Genomic DNA, 23316 nt, shown 5'->3' on the forward strand with positions numbered 1-23316 from the left:
TTAAAAACAGTAAATTACTTTTTCTAATGAATTATAAATTGTTAAAAGTTTGCTATCTTTTCTATTTGAAGTAAAATTCAATCAATATACTAGCTTTGTTTATGTGTGAGTGTTATGAAGGTATTTATGTGATTGAAAAAAAATTTTATGTGGTATGCTAGTTAAATTGCAACAAGAATTCTCATTGGAAATATAATCTATACAATATTCAATTGTAAGCAATTCCTTTATTTGAATCAATATCCCTGAAATAAATGATTAATCATTTCTATATTGTTTCTAATGACTTCCTAAGAACAAGTTAAGTAGTGATTACTATGTGTTTAATAATTTATCTGTGATGAATATGGTGTAAATTTTGCTTATGTGTGATACTATTTTACCATTCAAAAATGAATAAGACAAAATACCTAACCAAAATATAGCAGAAATATGATTTTCATTGGTAGTTTTTAGACAGCATTTGTATTCGCAGTGAATATAATTGGAAACCAACAAAATCCTTCCAAGAAGAACATGAAAACTTTTTAAAAAGCAAAAAGCATACTAAATATGAGTGATTGATAAAATATATATCCAAATGGTCACTACATGTCAGTGTCCCTGTAAGAAAGGCAGCAAGTGAAGTGGATAAGATAAAGAACAATAAGTAAAAAATGCAGAAACAGTACTTTTGAAATTTTTTAAAATGCTGATGTGAGGTTATTTTCATTTGTATGCATATTTAATAAGCATCATGAGTATGATCATTGTTTTAGACAAACAAGCATAAAATCTTTCTTTTTCCTGAATCAATGTAAACAGAGCCCAGACGGCCGCATTGAAGTCAAAGGGCAACATGGAAGCTCATCACTGCATATTAAAGATGTAAAGCTGTCAGATTCAGGGAGGTACGACTGTGAAGCAGCAAGTAGAATTGGAGGACATCAAAAGAGCATGTACCTTGATATTGAATGTAAGTTACTTTCAATTTGTATGTTTATTAAAGCAAATTCATCTGCCTTGAAAAATATGATTTTTAAAAGAAAATCAAAATACATGTGCAATTCCTGTTTCAGTGTTTAATGAATAGCATTTAGAAGGAATGTAGCCATTCAAAGTCAGTTATTAGAGACATCTAGTGGAGGTAATGGGACATTTCACAGAGCTGCATATTTAATGGCCCATCCTGGAATGATGACTTTCGTTTTTATAATATTTAACCCCAAACTGAGCGTTAGCTAAATCATATCACTTATCAAAAATGATCAATGACTCCTTAGACTTTTACATGTGCTTTTAAAAATATATCATGATTCTGTGCCTCACATATGCAAAGACTCTTTTCATTTCTTATTCTTTTGTTAAATTATTTTGCATCTTCTTAAGATATGAAACACTATCATAAATACAGTGAAATGCATCAGTACTTCTATTTTATCCAGATTGTGTTTGTTGTCTGTCTTGAAAATAGGACAATTACTAGGCCAGTTTTTAGAGTAAATTTGAAAAAAAAAAAGTGTTCATGACTATGAGATTGGGAAGCAAGAAGGCTAATGCAAGCTGGGCTTTCACAGTTCACTTTAAGTCATTGAATAGAATTTTAAAGTAAGATGCTATATATGTTATTTAAAAAGGAAGAAATTTAGCATCATTCTCAATAAATATTTATGAACCATCAGTGTTAGAAACTCTCTGATGCTTGAAGGAACATAGCTGTGTTAGTAGAAATGTTTGAGATAACTCTTGTTGACAAAACATTTCTATGGGCATATTTCTGGTACATTTATATTGATAGAAAGCAACAGTAACTGTGAAAAAAAAAGACACATTTTCTATTGAGAATCCCTTTAGAAAGAAAACACTTTTTCAAGAATTGACATAAGTTAAGTATGTTATTTTACATATTTATTCACTTTGCTAATATTAGGTGACTTCCAAGAAAGTCATTTTATTTTCATCACATGTCTTAAAAACCGAACAGATAGACAAATAGCCCTGATATTGTGGAGAATGTACAAAGGAGGAAGTGATAATATTAAATTACTTCATATGCTTTTTCTCCCCTCATATTATGTGCAGCTATTTTTTCATCATCATTATTGTACATTCCTTCCTCAGGTCATCAATGGGAAAAATGAAAATATTCCTCAAACTTCCACCTGTTTATATTTTGTAATTTGAAATATGTTTATTTAGAACAAAATTTTCTTTACATTTTTGTCTTTGTTTAATATTTATATAAATAAAAGTAAACCTAAGGTCTTAATATATGATTAACATTTGAAGGTGCCCAACAATTTTTAAGACAAGACCTTTGAATACTACTGGCTTCTTCCAACTATTCAAACAAGGGCTAGGCAACTTACTCTAAGAAAACAATATTTAGGACTTATTTTGTCTTTTAAAAATAAATTAAAAGTTATTTAACATATTGTAAGACTATTATTAAATCCCTGTTGCAAGTAATTACAAAAGGGGAGCTTTTGAAAAATGTACATAGTTGATATTTCCAAGACAGGGTAAGGCAGAATGGCTCATGACACTAGACTGTTAAGATTAACTAATATGCTCGTTCTAAGGTTGGTGCTATTCAGCAGTATAACTTGCATTCTTGGGATCTCAGATTCTTTCTTTATGGAATAAAAGGTTTATTTTTGTGGCATCTTTATACTCAAACCATTAAAAAGTGCTTTTCCTCAAGCATAGCCATATCCATAAAAGATACCTTAGGACTTCTGCATTATCATCCATGAATGACTGCATAGGTGTCTGTATGACATAAATAAAAACCTAGACTATGATATGTAATTTCTCTATTCTAAAACCTCATGAAAAAACATATAAAAGCCAATTGTATCTACCTTAAGATTCAGGTTCTGTGATGAGTGAAAGCAGACACACAGAAGAATAAAACAGATCCTCCTTTATTGGAACACCAGGACTAACAAGATTAAATCAAACTTAACACATATTCATATGTGAAAGGGATAGGTGGAGAAAAACTTGGAGATAATGTGAAATTCTAATATATAATGATATGATATTTTTAGTTGTCACCGATTTTAACTATGTAGAAAATGATAAAAGTGATGTTATATTACAATGTGAATTCTTTGCTATTGTAATATTTTAGTAAAATGAATAATTTAATATAAAAATACTTAGGATACCTAGTTTATCTATATCTATTTTAGGATATCTATTTTTCAAGGACTGATTTCTAACAAAGCACTATTTTCTTTTGATCACAAATTCATTTCTCCTTTATAGGCTTAAATATTAATTATTTTCAGCTTATGTATGTTGAGATAAGTGTTTATCCTAAAGTTCAAAATAAAATTATATAGTTTCCTTGTATATTTTATAATTCATATGCAAATAATCATGTACTATTATTTTTATTTCATATTTTAAAATATTTCTTTTACATTCATTAGGGGCATATTGTAAACATTTTTCTGTATTTATGGTATATAAATAAGGTGTTTTTGAAAAATGTATTATTTATATTATTCTTGATTGGCAAATTATAATTATATATATTTATGGGATACAATAGGATGTTTTGATGTATTTATACAGTATTCAACAATTAAATTAAAATGACTAACATATTTGTATATTAATATATATTACCAATTTATTTTATGGTGAGACATTTAAAATTTGCCCTCTTAGTTATTTTAAATATGCAATACATTATTATTGATGATAGCCATCTGGCTATGCAATAGACTTCCAAACCTATATCTCCTAACTATTTGAAACTTTGCATCCTGTGTTCAGCAGCTTCCCTTCTCCTTCCTTTTCACCCCTCCAGGCTTTGGTAACTATCATTGAACTCTATAAAGTATGAACTCAATTTTATTAAATCCCATGAACAAGTGAGCTCATACAATATTTTTCTCTCTGTGCCTGACTTGTTTCACTTACTGTAATGCCTTCCATATTCATCCATGTTACAATTGAAAAGTAAGTCTTTGGGTGTACATACCACATTTTCTTTATGCTTGTATCCTGGATGGGCATTAATATTTATTGCATATCTTGACTATTGTGAATAATGCTACAGTGAATATGGGTGTACAGATTCTCTAGAGGCTGCTAATTTTATTTCCACTTAGTAATGTGCCCACAAGGATTACTGGATCATATGGTGCTTTTTGTTGTTGTTATTGTTGTTATTTTCCCTTGAGGAACCTCCATGCAGTTTTCCATGGAGGCAACACTAATTTACTTTTCAACTTACGGCATACTATAAAAGCTTGTTTCCTTTTCTCTGCATCCTCTTCAATACTTATCTGTCATCTCCTTAATATAAACTATTTTAACAGGTATGAGATGATACCTTAATATGGATTTAGTTTGCATTTTTCTAATTAGTGAAGCTATATATTTTTTCATGTATTGTCCAGTTAAGTATCTTCTTTTGAGAAAGGTAAGTTCAAGTCCTTTGACCATTTTAAAATTACATAATGCCTTTTCTTGCTATTGAATTCAGTTCCTTGTGTGTATTGAATATTAATTCTTTGGCAAGTGTATTATTTTATAATATTTTCTCCCATTCCATTATTTATCTTTGCTGAGCTCTTTCATTTAATATTCATTGACACATATATCTGTATATCAATAATTTATTATGTTTCTTTCTTTTATTCTATTATACACAGATCATAGAAGTTTTCTGGTATGTTGGTGGCCATTTTTTTGTTTTCAGATATTGGATATTATGCAAAACATGAATATTTTTTGAGAATCATGTGGGCATATGCTTTCTGCTTCATGAAAATAAATATTTTAAACATTTTTTCTAGTCTATTTATTTATTTATTTATTTATTTATTTTATACCTAGTGGAAATACTATCTCTGCAGCCCTTTGGGTTTTGTGGTATTGTTGTTTTGTCTTGTTTTGTTGTTTCTTTGGGGGTTTTTGTTTGTTTATTTGTTTGTTTTGAGACAGGGTCTTGTTTAACTGTTCAACTGGCCTTGAGCTTGAGAAATTCTCCTGTCTCAGCCTCCCAAGCAGCTAGGATTACAGACATGTGCAGTCATGCCCACTTTCAATTTTCTTTGGCTTTTTTTTTTTTTAATACCAGGGATTGAACCCAGGGGTTCTTAACCACTGAGCAACATCCCAGTCCTTTTTTAATATTTTATTTAGAGATAGAGTCTCACTGAGTTGCCTAGGGCCTAGCTAAATTGCTGAAGCTGACATTGAACTTGTGATCCTCCTGCCCCAGCCTCCCAAGCCACCACCATACCTTGCCGGGTTTCTGTTCCCATGACTAAAAGGCTCAGGGGTTACTCCAGTTGAACTGGGCTAACTGGGCTGCACAAAATAACTACACAAGAGATACAAATACCTTTTTCTTTGGGGTTGCTGTGACGGCTCCTCTGACCTTAAAGGTCCACAGAAAGAGAGAGAGAGAGAGAGAGCATGCGCTGACCCCTTTTATTGAGGAGAAGCTATTCAAATGAGGCAAGGGGTCAGGTATCAGGGGGCTGAGTCTATCTTCATGATGTCCACTGTCAGCAGGTTGACTGACACCTGGGTAGGCCACACCCAAGGGCACAGTAAGAGGAGGGGACACACACAAGGCACTTCCAAGGAAGATTCTGTCCTAAACAGGGCAAGGGGTTATATTACAAAGGAACAGGTGAGCATAGCTTCACCCATGGGGCTGTAGCAAGACACACCCATTTCTGTGACTGAGCGCCTCAGCACCCAGCTGGGGAATGTAACTCAGTCACCGGTAAGGTTGGCCTCCCACAATGCCTGATTTCTGTGGCATCTTAATGTAGAATTTGAAAAGGTAAAGTTTGAAGTTTTCACTAATTCCAGTTTATCAAATACATAAATTTGGACTTTTAAGGTCATACAGCTTATATTCTTTTTAAGAAACCATTACCTAGTAAAAGGTCTGGGAGACTTCTGCATATGCTTGCATTTTAAACTTTGTGGACTTAAGTTTTACATTAAGGTCTTCTAAGTCTATTTTGAGTCCATTTTTTGGATTTGTTTATTATATTTCCATTTATATATCTAGTAGATATTGCACCACATTTTGATAAAATATCTTACTTTATCTAGCTAGGCATTTGCCGAAATTATTGATCTGTTCCAAGTTTTAGCTTTTAGTTTTTTAAAATTTATAATTTCCATCATTTATCTGTGTTCTAGTTTGACATTTTCTGTTTTGCTTTCTTTATTTCCTGTCTCTTATATGTTTTGCATTCACTTTTCTCTTTATTTATGAATTTTTAATGTGAACTCTTAGGGAATTTATTTTAGGTATTTCATATGTTTTTAACAAGTCATGTAAAACTCACCTGTCCTGCTGAACTTTGCTTTATTTGTGTTTAGCAAATTATGATGTGCTGCATTCTTGTTATCACATGTGTCCCTTTACAGTCACTCTTATCAACTGACCTTTTTATTATTAACGTCATTATATATTGCATCCATATCCATCCACAATCTAACTGAAAATAATAATAACACTAGTTTCACATAGTTATGAAGATTTTTAAAAACTGGAGAGAAAAATTTTTTGTATTTATTCATTTAAATACCATTTCTTTTGCTTTTCCATTTTCCTTGAAAACCTAAATTTTCTATTAACCCCCCAAAATTTCTTTATTTCTTGTACAGCAGATTTCCTTGGAATAAAGTGAATTAGATTTTTTTTTTTCATGTAGAAAGATCAACTCCTGAACCATTTTATTTATGAAATTTTTATTGGTAAGAGTTCTGGGTTGACATTTCTTTAGATTTGTTTTCACATTCTTGTAAGTTTTTTTTTCTAAGAGAAATCTATGTAATTTGTATTGTTTTTCATTTCTGTGTCATGTATCATTTTTATCTAGCTGTTTCAAGCTATTTTATTTATCTTTGTTATTTTCCAGTTTAATGATAATGTGTCTAGATATGATTTTCTTTAAATGTTTCTGTTCAGTGTATGCTGAGTTTCTTCAAGCTGTAGATTCATGTTTGTCAATACACTTGGACAGTTTGGGGTCATTATTTCTTCAAATATTTTTTTTTCTCTCTAATCTTTTCATCACACTTTGACTTTACTTATACATGAGACCTTTCAAGATTATCTCAGAGGTAGAGAGACATCTCATAGACTCATGTCCCAGTGCTTTTGACACCACATCATTTTTGTTGTTTCCCTGTAACTCTTTACTGCATCGTCTATTTTCTGCAATTGGGCCTATAGAATAAGTGTTTTAATTCAGAAATTATTATGTTTTAGTTTTAAAGTTTCAATTTTTTGTGTTTTGGGTCTTCTGTCTCTTTGCTCACAATTTATGCTTTTCATTCATTTCTTTACCCCATGAACCATGGATAATGAATTCTAAAATCTCTGCTCTAAATCTACTGAGAGATAAATTCATCCTCTTGGTCATTTTAGGATTTGCATCTGTTAATTAATTTAGTCTTCTATTACAACTAAATAATCATAATATGTATGGAAGCTATTTAATAACCTTCCTTTTGGCAATTGAAACCTAATTTACATTAAATAAGATATTTAGAAATGTATAATAGTGATGTACTTCTTAGTACATTACATGAAAAACAATGGAAAGCTATTATTGTAATTAAACACATACATATTAGATATGCCTAAAATAATTTTATTATGCATTTTTCTTATCAAAAACCATTTATAAAGCTATAAAAATTAAACACACATTACATGGTGTCACAAAACCTCTTATTCTAAGAATTTTTACCACCTGAACTGAGCAACTACACTATAATGTTGCTAAGAGTTAGTGGGAAAGAATCAAACCATTTATAACTTGATAGCAGCCTCATTTACTATAATAATACTAAATTTAAAGTGTTAAAAGATTAAGCCTTTTTGCTCCAAACTTCTTTTGTTGTTCAGCTTAAGCAGATTCCTTGGCATATTGCCAGTTCATTTTCACTGTTTCAAAGGTGTTACCTTACTAAGAAGCAGGAGTTGAACTAAAGTTCCAATTTAGAAAACAAAGAGATAACAGGCATGTGATAGGTAGTTTAATGCAATAAGCACCAATTACACAGTATGTTTGATTATAATTAGAATATCATTAAGTTTTGTGAGTAGGTAGTCATTACATATTAACTATTAATTAGACTTAATTATTTTATGTGATAAATTTAATTTAACAGTAACATGGTAACAATGCATGTTAAGAAATATTGAATTTTTTCACTTACATTTTTTTCTAATTGAGTTTGCTGCAGCTGATTTTTAATTAATATTAGACATAATAGCAACTTGTAAATGTGCTTTCTCTGTAATATAAAAGAGGTACTTAGTAATATCAAATATATACTAAGGTTTTGGGAATACTAACTAATCTTGTGATACTGATTCATGTTTCTTCCATATTTACAAGCATTCAATAGAATTAATGGATGTGTGCTTTGTCCAATAATTCTTTATGCAAGTTTTAAAGTCTCTCAATATAATCGTGATTCTACCTTATAAGGTAGATAATATGGGAACATGAATTTAACATTAAATGAAAATTTAGTAAGCTTTTAGAAATTGCAAAAATTCCTTGGTCACAGCAGATACACATTTTATATCTGTGACTAAAATCTTGTCTTATGATCCTGACTTTTATACACACCATAATATATTTAGGATGTTTAAAACTTTAAAGAGAATGTCTCATTTGCAGATAAAACTTGGTTCCTCTGTCTGCAACTATTTAGATTTTATACCAAGTATGGTAATTTCAAGGACAGAAAAAGAGAATGTAAAACATCTCTTCATGCAGATGATTAAAAGAGAACATTTTAAAAGAAACATGAAAAGCCTTTAATTGCTCAACAGTATTTTTTAACCCAATCCTTGCATGAACTTCCTGGGGAAATGTCAAATATCAAATCAATCTCTCTCTCTCTCTCTCTCTCTCTCTCTCTCTCTCTCTCTCTCTCTCTCTCCTGTGCACAGATTCTGTTGCTTATTCTACTTTTATTACAATTTGTCTCTCTCTGAAATATACTAATTCAGATCAAAACTTGTTGTTAAAATGTATTTCAGAGATTAAGTGGTGAGATGTTTTTAGTATTTTAAAAAACATCCAATTCTTGAAAGGCTAAACCTTGGAAATGAATGAACACCAAACAAACAACTGGAATCAAGATTTTGTATAACTACTAGATTCCTCACTGTGTTGTGACACCTATTCCAACTCTAACAGAAAAACACTAAACCTTACCTCCACCTTGGTTTAGCTTTCTGTTCTTACTCAGGAATGAACACCTTGCCATAAGGATTCCAGTTGTCATTAGGACAGTCAAGGTGTATTTCAGGTTAGGGTTCTGTAGTGAGGTGTCATTGACAGAGTGATTTAAACAACAGACATTTCATCTTGCAGTTTTCATGTCTGGAAGTGTGAGATCAGGATGGGAGCATGGTGGGGGTGCTTTGTGAGGATGCAGTTCCTCCTTATGTCTTCACATGGCCTTTCCTTGGTGAATGCACACACAAATTTATTGTCTCTTTTTACAAGAGCATTAATCCCATTTTAACAATTCCACCCTGTGACTTCAAAAAAATCTTAGTATATCCCAGTGCCTCACTTCCACATTCCATCATAGTAAGAATTGGGGTTGTAACATACACATTTTGGACTTCACTGACTTCCCTGATATTTAGCCTTTTGACACAATAAGACACATGTAGCATATGTGACACATTGCTTGTTACCCCCATTCTTTCTTCTTCCTCCTCAGGATGTTTTTGGATTTATGGATAATGCAGATGCACCTTGTCCAGAGTAGTATATTGGTTTAAAATGCATTATCACAATTAAATGGACCTATTCATTTTTAATATAGCTCTTAGAAAAATATACATTGGACATCTAATCTGTGGTTGTCCATGCATCAAAGAAAATTGCACTTGCAATGGACAGCACTGTATAGAGGTTCATAATCTTAAGGAGTTCTTTAGAAATTATGGGAAGCTACCTAAGGGTTTTGATCAGAGAATAAACTGCCCACACTAAAGTTTGCAGAAATGCCCCTGGATGTGGTATTAAGAATAGGTTGAAAGGGATATAAAAGTGGAAACAGGGGGACCAGTATTGAAATAAATGAAGCTAATTTTATGGTGTGATTTTAATTTATTGACATCACTTCAACATACACTTATATAAGTATCAGGGCATATCCTTTATAAGAAAGAATAAATGGCATATTCAACATGCAGCAATTTTTATAGATTATATAAAACCTGAAACTGAATTTAGTATTAAATTATTGTATGTGTGTTGTGTTTGTCTTAGCTTATCTCAAATGATTTTCATGATTTTGTGTTAAGAAATTGTGCTAGCCATATTCTTAAGGAATATATGCAGTGCAACATTGCAAGAAAAAATATGAATTACAGGGATATAGGGATATTACATTCCTAATTGTAATGTAAAATTGGACGTTTTTTCTAATTATATGGTCAAAAGGGTAATATTGCTTAGTTTTAGTATACTATTTAGGTTTGTGAAAATATGCATATTTATATTTTCTCTAAGTGGATTCAACATGCTTGAATAATCATTACATATTGAATGAGAAAAAACATATTTGTCAATAAGTTGTTTTAAATTGATTAAAGGAGTAAATGGGATTTCTGTATCTTTCTTTAAAAACCTTTAATTATAATTATTCAGTTTACTATTTTTATCTTATAACTATAAGTAGAGTAGCATCAGTGCTTTTCAAACATGCAAATGATTGAAAGCAAATATTGCACCAAGTATCAGGAGTGAGAGTCTACTTACTAGATCAGCTTAGAAAGTATTATACAATAACATATAATTTAATGTACTTATAATTGCATGTCTCATAGAGTACAAAAGTGAACAGCAAGTGTAAAAATCTTTAAGAAGTAAAATCGTCACAGTTTTTAAAGATGTAGAAACTAAGAAAAATATAATATGGAATCTGTATAGTGAAAATACAGTGACTGATAGGACAGCATATATTCACATTAATCCATTTATTTCAATACAAAAAATTATTTAATACAAAAAATGTACATCAAGTGTTACCTTTCTATGTTCTAATATTATGGACACAATAAACCATCTACGTCCTTGGGATGGAGATGAAGTTTTGATGAGAGAAATTCACTTCTCCCAAGGACTGCTTTTAACACTCATGAATCTTAAAATGCTTTAACATGCAGCAATAATTAAATCTTTATTTAATTATAAATAAATCTTGGGAACAAACTCAGCAGTAAAATGTTTGCTCAACGTGCATGAGGTTGGGTTCAGTCCTCAGCACTGCAATAAATAAATAAATAAATAAATAAATAGATAGATAATATTATTTATTACATACAAGGCATTTGAAGACATTTCTTTTTGTTTAGACAATCTGATTTTTTGTATCTAGATAAAATTTTTCTAAGATTATAAGAGTAACTATTGGTGTGGTCTACTCAATGTCAAAAAGACTTTTATAAAACTTTATATTTTATTTTATCTCTGTGATTTTTTTCAGACTTAGTAAAATGATTGATTTTTGTCTCAATTGCTCTTCATTTATTAATGCTAAAACAGGAGTTATATGCATTTTTTCTTACCCTGACCAACATTTAATTTTATGACTGCTTATTTTACTTGTTTCAAAAATTTCATTTATATAATAAGCATTGTATATATAAACATTTCTGGTCGTATATTAATAAGCAAATTTATAATTTCATTTGAATAAATGCATATCATTTCTAAGGAAACTGACTTTTTTTATTAATAAAACAACTTTAACACTTCTATATGTCTACAAAAGCAATCATTCTTTCTTTGATAACTTAGACATTTTTATGGAGATTAATATCTGAAATCTAAATATCTACATGAAATTATGCCTAATAATAACAGTTATTTATGGAAAATTATATAAAGGTAAAAATGGCTATTACAACATAATGTTATTGTACTTCATGTGTCATATGAGGAAAGACATATTTGATAAATAGAAAGATTAATATTAGTAAGATGAATAAGTCACCTTGCTTATAACAAATCTTCTATTATGGTCAGAATTATTATATCATTAATAAACATTAAATTAAAGGGAAACCTGGTATATTCTAAGAAGTCATACACAGGCATTTCTTAATATGATTTGACTTGAGGGTCATAAAATATGCCAAGATTTATGCATAACTTGGTTGTTGAAATTTAATACAAAAAATGCACATCAAGTGTTACAGCTAATTGGCAATAAGCATTCATCTAATTTAGTATTCCATGTGGCCATTTGAATTCCCATGGTACATGGACTGAATCCAGTTAATTGCCATAGCTGATTCTGCATATGACTGAACATACAGTACTGGATCTATGAAATCATTAATTGAATTATCCTCTAAATGTGCCAAAGGATATATTAGCTTTTACTCCCTTGGTAGTTAAATCAGAAAATTCAAACGCTTGGAAAAAAAATGATAAGGTGTTTCAATTTTTTATTGCAGTTAATTCTCAACTAATTTAAGGAGCTAACATCTTCACAAGATAGGCAGAGTTTTAAAATGATAATGTATTACAATAGAAAAATAAATAAATAAAACCTAGAATGGAGTCCAAACTTTTGAAACATAATACAAATGAAGATATATTTTTCCTCTTCTGCTAAATAATTGACAACAGTTAGAATATATACTTATACTCCAGTCACTAATTTTATAATTATTTATGGAGCACCTATTGTGTGTCAAGTATAAATTCAGTTGCTGTATATAGAACTACAAGGAAAGTACCCACCCTTCAATTAAGGAGACAGAACATGAAACTATCTGATTATTTATATGATGCTTCTAATAAATGCCTCATTAGGTGATTCCATCATTATGTGAACATCACACAGTGTCTGTAGATCAAATAAAGAGGCTAAAATGTCACTAGGCATAAAATCCTACATGACCACCATTGTATAAAAGGTCTGTATTTAACTAAAATACAATTATGTCCTGTAGTTATGTTGTACAGGACAATACATATATTATCTTTGTGATTTTAAAATACTTAAATTCATTTTCATTTATTTTATAATATCCTTTCATTTGATTCACTAAGTAGATATTATAATTTTCTCAAAATGGGACGGAGCAAATGATTAAAAGGAGGAAAGGTTTATGGGTAGCTAGGATTTAAGGAGCACAGTTAAGCTAACTGGAGAAAAAGTCACAAAGATAGGCATTGGTCAATTTATATTCATCTCTGAAACCATAATAAAAGTTGGGTACTAACATTAGCTTAATGTAGAAACAAGTAGGTCTGTAAACTAGTAAGGGGCTTCTAAAATAGACCTGGTAGTGACCATGACCTAGATAGGAGAGCTAAGAGTAGATACTGAGAAAAGGGAAAGATGTTCCTTTAGATTGTGTTTCAGTAGTGAGAAATGAATGGCAAAACTTGAAAAATAAAACCTCCATTACACATTACAAAATCTGTTACTATTATTTGTGGTTGTTAAAATGCTAAAGAAACAAATTTGAGAACTGCACTTCACAGAGCATCAAGCCCAGTAAAGAGCCTTGCTCTCATCCTCAGTGTTGTTTACAGGATAAAACACATGATATCATCAATGTGATTTTAAAAGACTTAAATTTATTTTTCATTGGTTTTCATTCATTTTTCAAATAATACCTTTTCTATTTGATTCAGTAAGTGGAGAGCTCAAGTTCCTGTGGTGAATTGTCTGATAATATTATTCATGACCTATGGCAGATTTAGGTCAAAGATTTCATATTTCAATTCCCAGAGCCAGTGGTGTGGTTGTTATCACCTTTAGCTTGCTTTTGAGCTGGCAGAATTCAGGTAAAGGTCAGAATACAGGAAGCACTAAGACTGTGCTTAGGTCACACATACAAACTGCAAATAAATCATGTTCAGAAGATAGATTTCAAAGCCTGAGCAGAAATGACAAGAGAAAGAGTATGGTTTGCATTAAGCAAGTAATCAAGTCAGAAAATCTCAAACAATGACAGAATGCAGTAATGAATAGCAGCTATAAGTCCAGATCTACATCTCAGCAAGAAAGAATAAAAAAGAAAACAAAAGGTGATATTTATCAAAACAGGTACAACTAGTTACCAACTCTGAGATCAGACTTGGAAGTTTCTTTTGTATTTCCAGATATTAACAGGGTTGGGCATGGGAAAAGTTTGTTCTGAACACAACATTGAAGAAGGTGACAGATTCAGACACAGGCAAACCTCACTGTCTCCTATGATTCTGGTAACTCTAAATCAGAAATTCAGTCAAGGTCATGGACATAAGAATTGTTTAAATGTTCTATCTCAGCCTTCTGCTTGTACAGCTGCCGTTTAATTAAATCTAAATAATTTCTCCTTAGGGAACATTTCACGGCAATAGTAGGTGAAAGAAACATGGTTCCTTGAATTTTTTTAAAGTCTGCATTTGTATTATTTCCTCTTTGAAATATCCTTATTCTTACAGTTTAAGCTGTAACTCATACAATTTTATTAACATTTAATCATCAAGAAGATTTGGGACTAAAAATAAATCAATATTTTTACCACCAAGAACTACTATAGTATTTTTCCTTATAGAATCCCTGTTTGTAAAGAGGCTTTCCTATACATGGAATAAATAGCACTGTCCCAAAAAATTTATACAATTTTGCCAAAAACGAATGTCACATTTTATATGGTCTGATGCATTTTATAAGTGGTAGAAATTATATTTAAATATAAAATATAAAACTCAAATTCCTGTGTCCTTTCCTAAATTATCTTAGAGTTTAAGGAATTTAGAAACCAATTATCAAGTTCAACTTAATTCTTAAAAAAAAAAAAAAGAAAAGAAAAAAGAAAGAAAGAAAACAAAAGAGAACATCCAAACTGCTACAGAACATCAAGGTCTTGACAACTGCAAAATTCTTTTACATTGTTTACATCTGCTATTCTGTCAGTGTGTGTATGTACATAAGTATATGCATGTGGCCAGATTCCCTCTCTCTTTTATTTTTTGAAGTCTCATATGAGGTAAAGTGTGATCTTTTTTTAATATATTTTTTAATTTATATATGACAACAGAATGCATTATAATTCTTATTACACATATAGAGCACAATTTTTCATATCTCTAGTTGTATACATAGTATATTCACACAAATTCCTGTCTTCATACTTTGGATAGTAATGATCATCACATTCCACCAGCATTAACTACAGCATCCCCCCCTCCTTTTCCCTCTATCCCCTCTGCCCTATCTAGAGTTTATCTATTCCTCCCATGCTCCTGCTCCCTAACCCACTATGAATCAGCCTCCTTATATCAAAAAATATATTCTGCATTTGTTTTTTGAGGATTTGCTAACTTCACTTAGCATTATCTTCTCTAACTCCATCCATTTACCTGCAAATGCCATGATTTTATTCTCTGATATTGCTGAGTAATGTTCCTTTGAGTATATATGCCACATTTTTTTACCCATTCATTTTTTAAAGGAATATAAAACTATTTATTGACCATTGTTCACCAGTATTTATAATAAAGTAAACAATATACAGTTGGGTAACTTTCTGATTACTATAAAGTTATTTTCCTAGCTTGTGTTGAACCAGTAATCCAAATACTGAAAAGATCGAGCCTGCATGTTAAGGATGAACTGGGGTGACGAAAACACATCAATAGTTAAGACTGTAAAAATTCCCTCACCAATTTATGTGAGCAGGCTATAAATTGCCAACATCTCTAGCCATCTGATCAGGTTTCCATGAGCCAAATATTAAGACATTCCATGAATTATGACCTTTTAGTATGCAGATTTCAACTTTTAAAAAAGGAATGGCTAACTAGAAGAACTATTAACATGCTTACTTCATTCTTCAATAATTTTAAGACAAACTAGGATTTGTCTAGTTTACTTGCCCGGGTGCAGAAGTTGTATAGTGATAGTATTTTTCCTTTCAGGATTTTGCAAATAAAACTGTTGCATTTATGTGATGACAGATATAAATTTAATGTGCTTTTAATTATCTAATTTAAAGTGTCCAATTAACTACAGAATCACTTATTTAATCTGAAAGGTTAAGTTTAGGGAAAATTTCAATTTAACTTGAAGTGACATTTCTTAGGTTGCAGAGGATGATGGCATCTCAGGAACATGGGTTTACTACTCATTGTTTTTTGTGTTGGTGAATGTTTAAAAAACCAAAACCATTATGTAAGTATTTTATGTACACATGCACACATACACACACACACACACACACACACACACACAAATAAACAAAACCCCCAGAATGGTCCTTAGGCATATGAGTTAAAAACAAGTTCTGAGTAATAACTACGGAAATTTCTCCAAGTTTTAGAAAAGCACAGGAAATATACCATCTTATCAAATGCTCTTTTCTGATGAAGAAAGCAAATACGGAAAGCTTTTATTTGTTCAAAGTAACCTATATATATCAATGCAAATAGTTATTGAGCTTCAGCTTCATCTTCTGGACAAGAATGCCAAGTTAGTCTCTCTTCATAAAAAGCAATTACAATTTGAGGACACTTCATATTTGCTTCTTTTACCAGCACCAAGTCTGCCTCATGTGAATCTTTCCATTTCATAAGAAACATCAATTCTCCACTGCTGTCTGTGGCACCAATTATTCGTTCAGGATCAAGGCCTCTGGCAAAGCCTCTTGGTTTGTCAGCAGCATCTCTTTTCTTCTTTAACTTGCTATCATCAGATTCACTGTCAGATAAAGATTTTTCTTTTGGTACCATCTTTTTATTTACCAGCTTTTTGAGAATTAAGAAATGCTTCAATTCACTCTGGACAATCTAAATTTTCTTCAGGTTCCCAAGTATTGTCAGCACCTGTAAATCCCTTCCACTTCAGAAAGTATTCCACCTTTCCATTTACTACACATCGGTCTAGGACTTTTTCTACCACAAATTCTTCAGGCTCTGCCTCTTCAACTTTTTTACTCTTTTCATTCTGTTTCTTTCCCATTTTTTGCAATGTGGTCTTATTGGAGGCCATTTTTAAAATTGCAGACTTGAAGAGCTATAATCACCACCTCTGATGCTCCAGGTTGAGGACCTGCAGCATCTCCAACCCTGTGTGCCTCAAGCTCGAGTCACATCAGATGGGGAAGGGGCAGGGGCCTTTTATCCATTCATCTATTGAAGGCCATCTATGGTTGATTCCACAGCTTAGCTACTGTGAATTGTGCTGCTATAAACATTGATGTGGCTGTGTCCCTGTAGTATGCTGTTTTTAAATCCTTTGGGTATAGACCCAGAAGAGGGACAGCTGGGTCAAATGGTGGTTCCATCCCCAGTTTTCCAAGAAATCTCCATACTACTTTCCATATTGGCTGCATATTGCAGTCCCACCAGCATTGTATGAGTGTACCTTTTTCCCACATCCTCACCAACACTTATTGTTGTTTGTATGCATAATAACTGCCATTACTGCAAATCTTAGAGTGGTTTTAATTTGCATCTCTCTAGTTGATAGTGATGATGAACATCTTTTCATGAATTTGTTGATTGATTGTATATCATCTTCTGAGAAGTGTCTTTTTTGGTCCTTGGCCCATTTATTGATTGGATTATTTGGGTTTTTTTTTTTGGTGTTTAGCTTTTTGAGTTCTTTATATATGCTAGTGATTAGTGTTCTATCTGATGTGTGAAGGGTAAAGATTTGCTCCCAAGATTTAGGCTCTATATTCACTTCACAGATTGTTTCTTTTGCTGAGAAGAAGCTTTTAAGTTTGAGTCCATCCCATTTGTTGATTGTTGATTTTAATTCTTGTACATAGGAGTCTAATTAAGGAAGTTGTGGCCTAATCCCACGTGTTGGAGATTAGGGCCTACTTTTTCTTCTATTAGATGCAGGGTCTCTGGTTGTATTCTTAAGTCCTTGATCCACTTTGAGTTGAGTTTTGTGCATGGTGAGATATAGGAGTTTAATTTCATTTTGTTGCATATGGATTTCCAGTTTTACCCACGCCATTTTTTGAAGAACCTATCTTTTCTCCAGTGCATGTTCTTGGCACCTTTGTCTAATATAAGATAACTGTAGTTCTGTGGGTTAGTCTCTGTGTCCTCTATTCTGTACCATTGGTTTACTACTCTGTTTGGGCAACAATACTATGCTTTTTGTTACTATTGCTCTGCAGTATAGTTAAAAATCTGGTATGGTGATGAAACCTGCTTCAATTCCTGCTAAGGATTACTTTAGCTATTCTGGGTCTCTTATTTTTCCAGATGAAATTCATGATTGCTTTTTATGTTTCTATGAGAAATGTCTTTGGAATTTTAATCAGAAGTGCATTAAGTCTATATAGTGCTTTTGGATATATGGTAATTTTGATAATATTAATTCTGCCTATCCAAGAGCAAGGTAGATCTTTCCATACTCTAAGGTCTTCTTTGATTTCTTTCTTTAGGTTTCTGTAATTTTCATTATATAGACCTTTCACTTATTTTGTTAAGTTGATTCCCAAGTATTTCATTTTTGTTTTGAGGCTATTGAGATTGGGCAGTTTTCTTCATTTCCCTTTCTAAGGATTTGTCACTGATATACAGAAATGTCTTTGATTTCTGGGTGTTGATTTTATATCCTGCTACTTTGCTAAATTCATTTACTAATTCTAAGAGTTTTCTGGTGGAACTTTTAGGGCCTTCCAGGTATAGAATTATATTATCAGCAAATAGTGCCAATTTGAGTTTTTCTTTTCCTATGTGCGTCCCTTTAATTTCTTTCATCTAATTGCTCTGGCCAGTGTTTCAAGAACTATGTTAAACAGGAGTGGTGAAATAGGGCATCTCTGTCTTGTTCCAGTTTTTAGAGGGAATGCCTTCAATTTTTCTCCATTTGGAATGATGTTGGCCTGGGCCTTATCTTAGATAGCCTTTATGATGTTGGGATATATTCCTCTTATCCCTAGCTTTTCTGTTGTTTTGAACATAAAGGGGAGTTGTATTTTGTCAAATGCTTTTTCTGCATCTATTGAGATGATCATATGATTCTTATCTTTAAGTCTATTGATGAGATGAATTACATTTATTGATTTCTGCATGTTGAACCAACCTTGCATCCCTGGGATGAATCCCACTTGATCATGGTGCACTATCTTTTTGACATGTTTTTGTACTCAATTTGCCAGAATTTTATTGAGAATTTTTGCATCTATATTCATTAGAGATGTTGGTCTGAAGTTTTCTTTTTTGATGTGTCTTTGACTGGTTTTGGAATCAGAGTGATATTGGCTTCAGAGAATGAATTTAGAAATGCTCCCTCTTTTTCTATTTCCTAAAATAAATTGGATATTATTGCTATTAGTTCTTCTTTAAAGGTCTTGTAGAACTGACCTGTGTATCTATCCTGTCCTGGGCTTTTCTTGGCTGGTAGACTTTTGATGGCGCCTGCTATTTCATCATTTCCTCTGTTTAAATTGTGTATATCATCCTGATTCAATTTGGGCAAATTATATGCTTGATATTTTCTGTTTTATTATAGTGCAGGTTTTCAAAATAATTCTAATTATCTTCTGTATTTCTGTAGTGTCTGTTCTGATATTTTGTTTCTCATCATATATGTTAGTGACTTGAGTTTTCTCCTTCTCTCCGTTGGCTAAGGATCTGTCAATTTTATTAATTTTTCAAAGAACCAACTTTTTGTTCTGTCAATTTTTTCAATTGCTTATTTTGTTTCAATTTCATTGATTTCAGCTCTGATTTTAATTATTTCCTGTTTTCTGTTGCTTTTGGTGTTGATTTGTTCTTCATTTTCTAGAGATTTGAGATGTAGTCTTAAGTCATTTATTGTGTTGACTTTTTCTTCTTTTAAGGAATGAACTCCATGCAATGGACTGCTTTCATAGTGTCCCAGAGATTTCAATATGTTGTATCTGTTTTCTCATTCACCTCTAAAAACTTTTTAATCTCCTCCTTGATGTCTTCTGTAGCCCATTGTTTATTCAGTAGCATATTATTTAATCTCCAGGTATTGGAGTGGATTTTATTTCTTATTTTATCATTGATTTCTAATTTCATTCCATTATGATCTGATAAAATGCAGGGTAGTATCCTTACTTTTTTATATTTGCTAACAGTTGCTTTGTGGCATAACATATGGTCTATTTTAGAGAAGGATCCATGTGCTGCTGAGAAAAAAGTATATTCTCTCGTTGAAGGTTGGAATATTCTATATATGTCAGTTAAGTCTAAGTTGTTGATTGTATTATTGAGTTCTATAGTTTCTTTGTTCAGCTTTTTTTGGAAGATCTATCTAGTGATGAAAGAGGTTTGTTAAAATTACCCAAAATTATTGTGTTGTGGTTTATTTGACTCTTGGACTTGAGAAGAATTTGTTTGATGAACATAACTACTCCATTGTTTGGGGCATATATATTTATAATTATTAAATATTGTTGGTGTATGGTTCCCTTGATCAGTATGTAGTGTCCTTTTTTATCCTTTTTGATTAATTTTAGTTTGAAGTATACTTTATTTGATATGAGGATGGAAACCCCTGCTTGCTTCCACAGTCCATGTGAGTGGTATGATTTTACCTTCAGTCTGAGTATGTCTTTTTCTATGAGAGGTGTCTCTTGGAGACAACATATTTCTGTGTCTCTCTCTTTTTTTTTTTAATCAATCTGCTAGTCTATGTCTTTTGATTGGTGAATTTAGGCCATTAACATTCAGGGTTATTATTGAGACATGATTTGTATCCCCAGCCATTTTTGTTAATTTTTGGTATTTAATGTGACTTGGTTTCTCCTCTGATTAGATTTTCCTTTAGTGTAATCCCTCCCTCTGCTGATTTTTATCATTGTTTTTCATTTTCTCTTTTTGGAATATTTTGCTGAGGATGTTCTATCATGCAGGCTTTCTCATTTTAAATTCTTTTAACTTTTTTTTTATCATGGAAGGTTTTTATTTCATCATCAAATCTAAACTTAGTTTTGCTGGGTATAAGATTCTTGGTTGGCATCCATTTTCTTTCAGAGCTTGGTATATGTTATTTCACAATCTCCTGGCTTTGAGGGTCTGGGTTGAAATATCTTCTGAGACACAAATTGGTCTCCCCCTATATGTGTGATCTGATTTCTCTCTCTTGGGCTTTTAAGATTCTATTCTTATTCTGTATGCTAGGCATTTTCATTATAATGGGTATTGGTGTAGTTCTGTTGTAATTTTGTACATTTGGTGTCCTATAAACCTCTTGTCTTTGGTTTTCCAATTCATTCTTCATGCTTGGGAAATTTTCTGATATTATGTCATTGAAGAGACTGTGCCTTCCTTTGGTTTGAAACTCTGTGCTTCCTGTATCCCAATAACTTTTAGATTTGGTCTTTTGATGCTGTCCCATAATTCTTGGATGTTCTGTTCATGGTTTCTAACATTCTTCACTTTGTGATCAACTTTATTTTCCAGCTTGTATACTTTGTCTGCATTATCTGATGTTTTTCCTCCAAGTGATCTAGTCTGTTTGTTATGCTATATGCTTTCTATTGAGTTTTTTATTTGATATATTGTATCTTTCATTTCAAGGATTTCTGACTGGCTTTTTTTCTTTCAGGGTCTCTATCTCATTTGAAGTAATCTTTTGCTACCTGTATTTGCTCTCTTATCTCATTGTTGGAGTGATCGATTTTTGCTTGCATTTGCTGATTTAGGTCATTCTTTAACTCACAGATCATTTTAATAATTAACCTTCTGAACTCCTTCTCTGACATTTCATCAACTTCACTGTCCATGGGTTCTGTTATTATAGTGCCCTGGTTTGTTTGAGGCACTTTCCTCCCTTGCTTTTTTATGTTATCTATGTGTCTTCCCTTCTTGCAGTGTGGATCTGAAATATTACAGTTTCTTCCCTATATTCTTGTAGTACCTGTGCAGATTGCTGTAACTCACCTTGCTGTTGGGCTTCCAGACCCTGCTGGTGTCCCTCAATGGATGCTACTGCATCCTGTATGGGACCTGAGTAAGTTGGAGTGGTTGGGTCTGGACCACTGGGCTTGACCTCCCACAGTAGTTTGCTGGTAGGAAGGGGTGGTCCTGCACCAAAGGCTAGGCTCTGGTAGTGTCCGCCCCACCAGGGGGGTGGGGGGGGGACTGGGCCTAGTGAAATCCTGCATCCTGTATGGGCTGTTGTGATCCATCTAGGCTGGATCTCGGCTCTCCCAGTAGTGCACTGGTCAGAAGGGGTGGTCCTGCACAAGACAGTAGGCTTTGGCAAGTGTATGCCCCACTGGGATAGGGGTTGACCTGGCCTGCTGTGCACTTGGGCCCTGTAGAGGCCGGTGTGGCGCATCTGGGCTGCTGGGCTTGACCTCCCAAGGTAGTCTGGGGAGGAAGGGGCAGTCTTGTGCCAAAGGCTAGGCTCTGGCAGTGTCTGCCCTGCAGGGGGAGGGATGAACCCGGCCTCCTGAAATCCTGGATCTGAGTGTGGGCTGTTGTGAGCTCTCTGGCACAATATGATCTTTTGCTATATGGAAAAGAGTGTGAGATGATTTAATCAAACCAATTAACATATATATGATATCATGTACTTATCAGCTTTTTGGTGAGAACATTTTAAATTAGCTTTTATAGCAATTGGGATATACATATGACACATGATTATTAACTATAGTCACCATGATGTGTCATAGACTCTTTTAGTTAGCTTTTTCACTCCTGTGACTGAAAGATCCAACCAGAAAAACTGTAAAGAAAGAAGACTTTTTGGGGAGGACTCTTGGGGCTCAAGATGAGGCAGTACATCTTGGTGGAAGAGTGTGGCAGAAGATCAGAGGAACTCCACTCTGCAGATACAAATATCTACCCCACAGCCACACCTAATTCCCACATCCTGCAGCCACACCCTACAACTTCAGTTACCACTCCGTTAATCCCTATCAAGGGATTAATTTACTGATTGGGTTAAGACTCTTACAACCCAATCTTTTCTACTCCAAATGTTCTTGCATTGTCTCACATGTGAGCTTTCAGTGGCCACAACATCTAAATCATAACAGATACCAAAAATTTATTATGTTGTCTAAGTGAATCTTTGAACCCATTTGCCCTTTGAACTCCATTAGATCTTGTTCCCCTTACTCCCACTACAGCCTTGGGTAACTAACATCCTATTGCTCTTTTCCTTCAGTTTCACAATTCTAGATTCTATGTATGAGCGAGATCATACACTGTCTCTCCATGCATTGCTTATTTCACTTATCATAATGCATTCCATTTTCATCACAGATGACAGAGTTTTCTTTTTAATGGCTAAATAATATTCCATTATGTATATATGCCACATTTTTAAAAATATTCATTTTTA

At 32.6% G+C, this 23316-nt stretch overlaps 1 protein-coding gene and 1 pseudogene across 1 annotated transcript in view; one reads left to right on the forward strand and one right to left on the reverse strand.

Annotated features, from left to right (window-relative positions):
* Positions 1-23316, forward strand: part of Ncam2 (neural cell adhesion molecule 2) — a 472605-nt gene that overhangs the window by 320085 nt on the left and 129204 nt on the right. Inside the window, exon 9 of the mRNA XM_026411794.2 lies at positions 805-955. Within this exon, the coding sequence (XP_026267579.2) occupies positions 805-955 (151 nt within the window). The remainder of the gene's footprint in view (positions 1-804; positions 956-23316) is intronic.
* On the reverse strand, positions 16634-17013 carry LOC113198936 (chromobox protein homolog 3-like; annotated as a pseudogene).

The sequence above is a fragment of the Urocitellus parryii genome, chromosome 2 (assembly GCF_045843805.1).
Source record: "Urocitellus parryii isolate mUroPar1 chromosome 2, mUroPar1.hap1, whole genome shotgun sequence".
In the NCBI taxonomy this organism is placed as follows: Eukaryota; Metazoa; Chordata; class Mammalia; order Rodentia; family Sciuridae; genus Urocitellus; species Urocitellus parryii.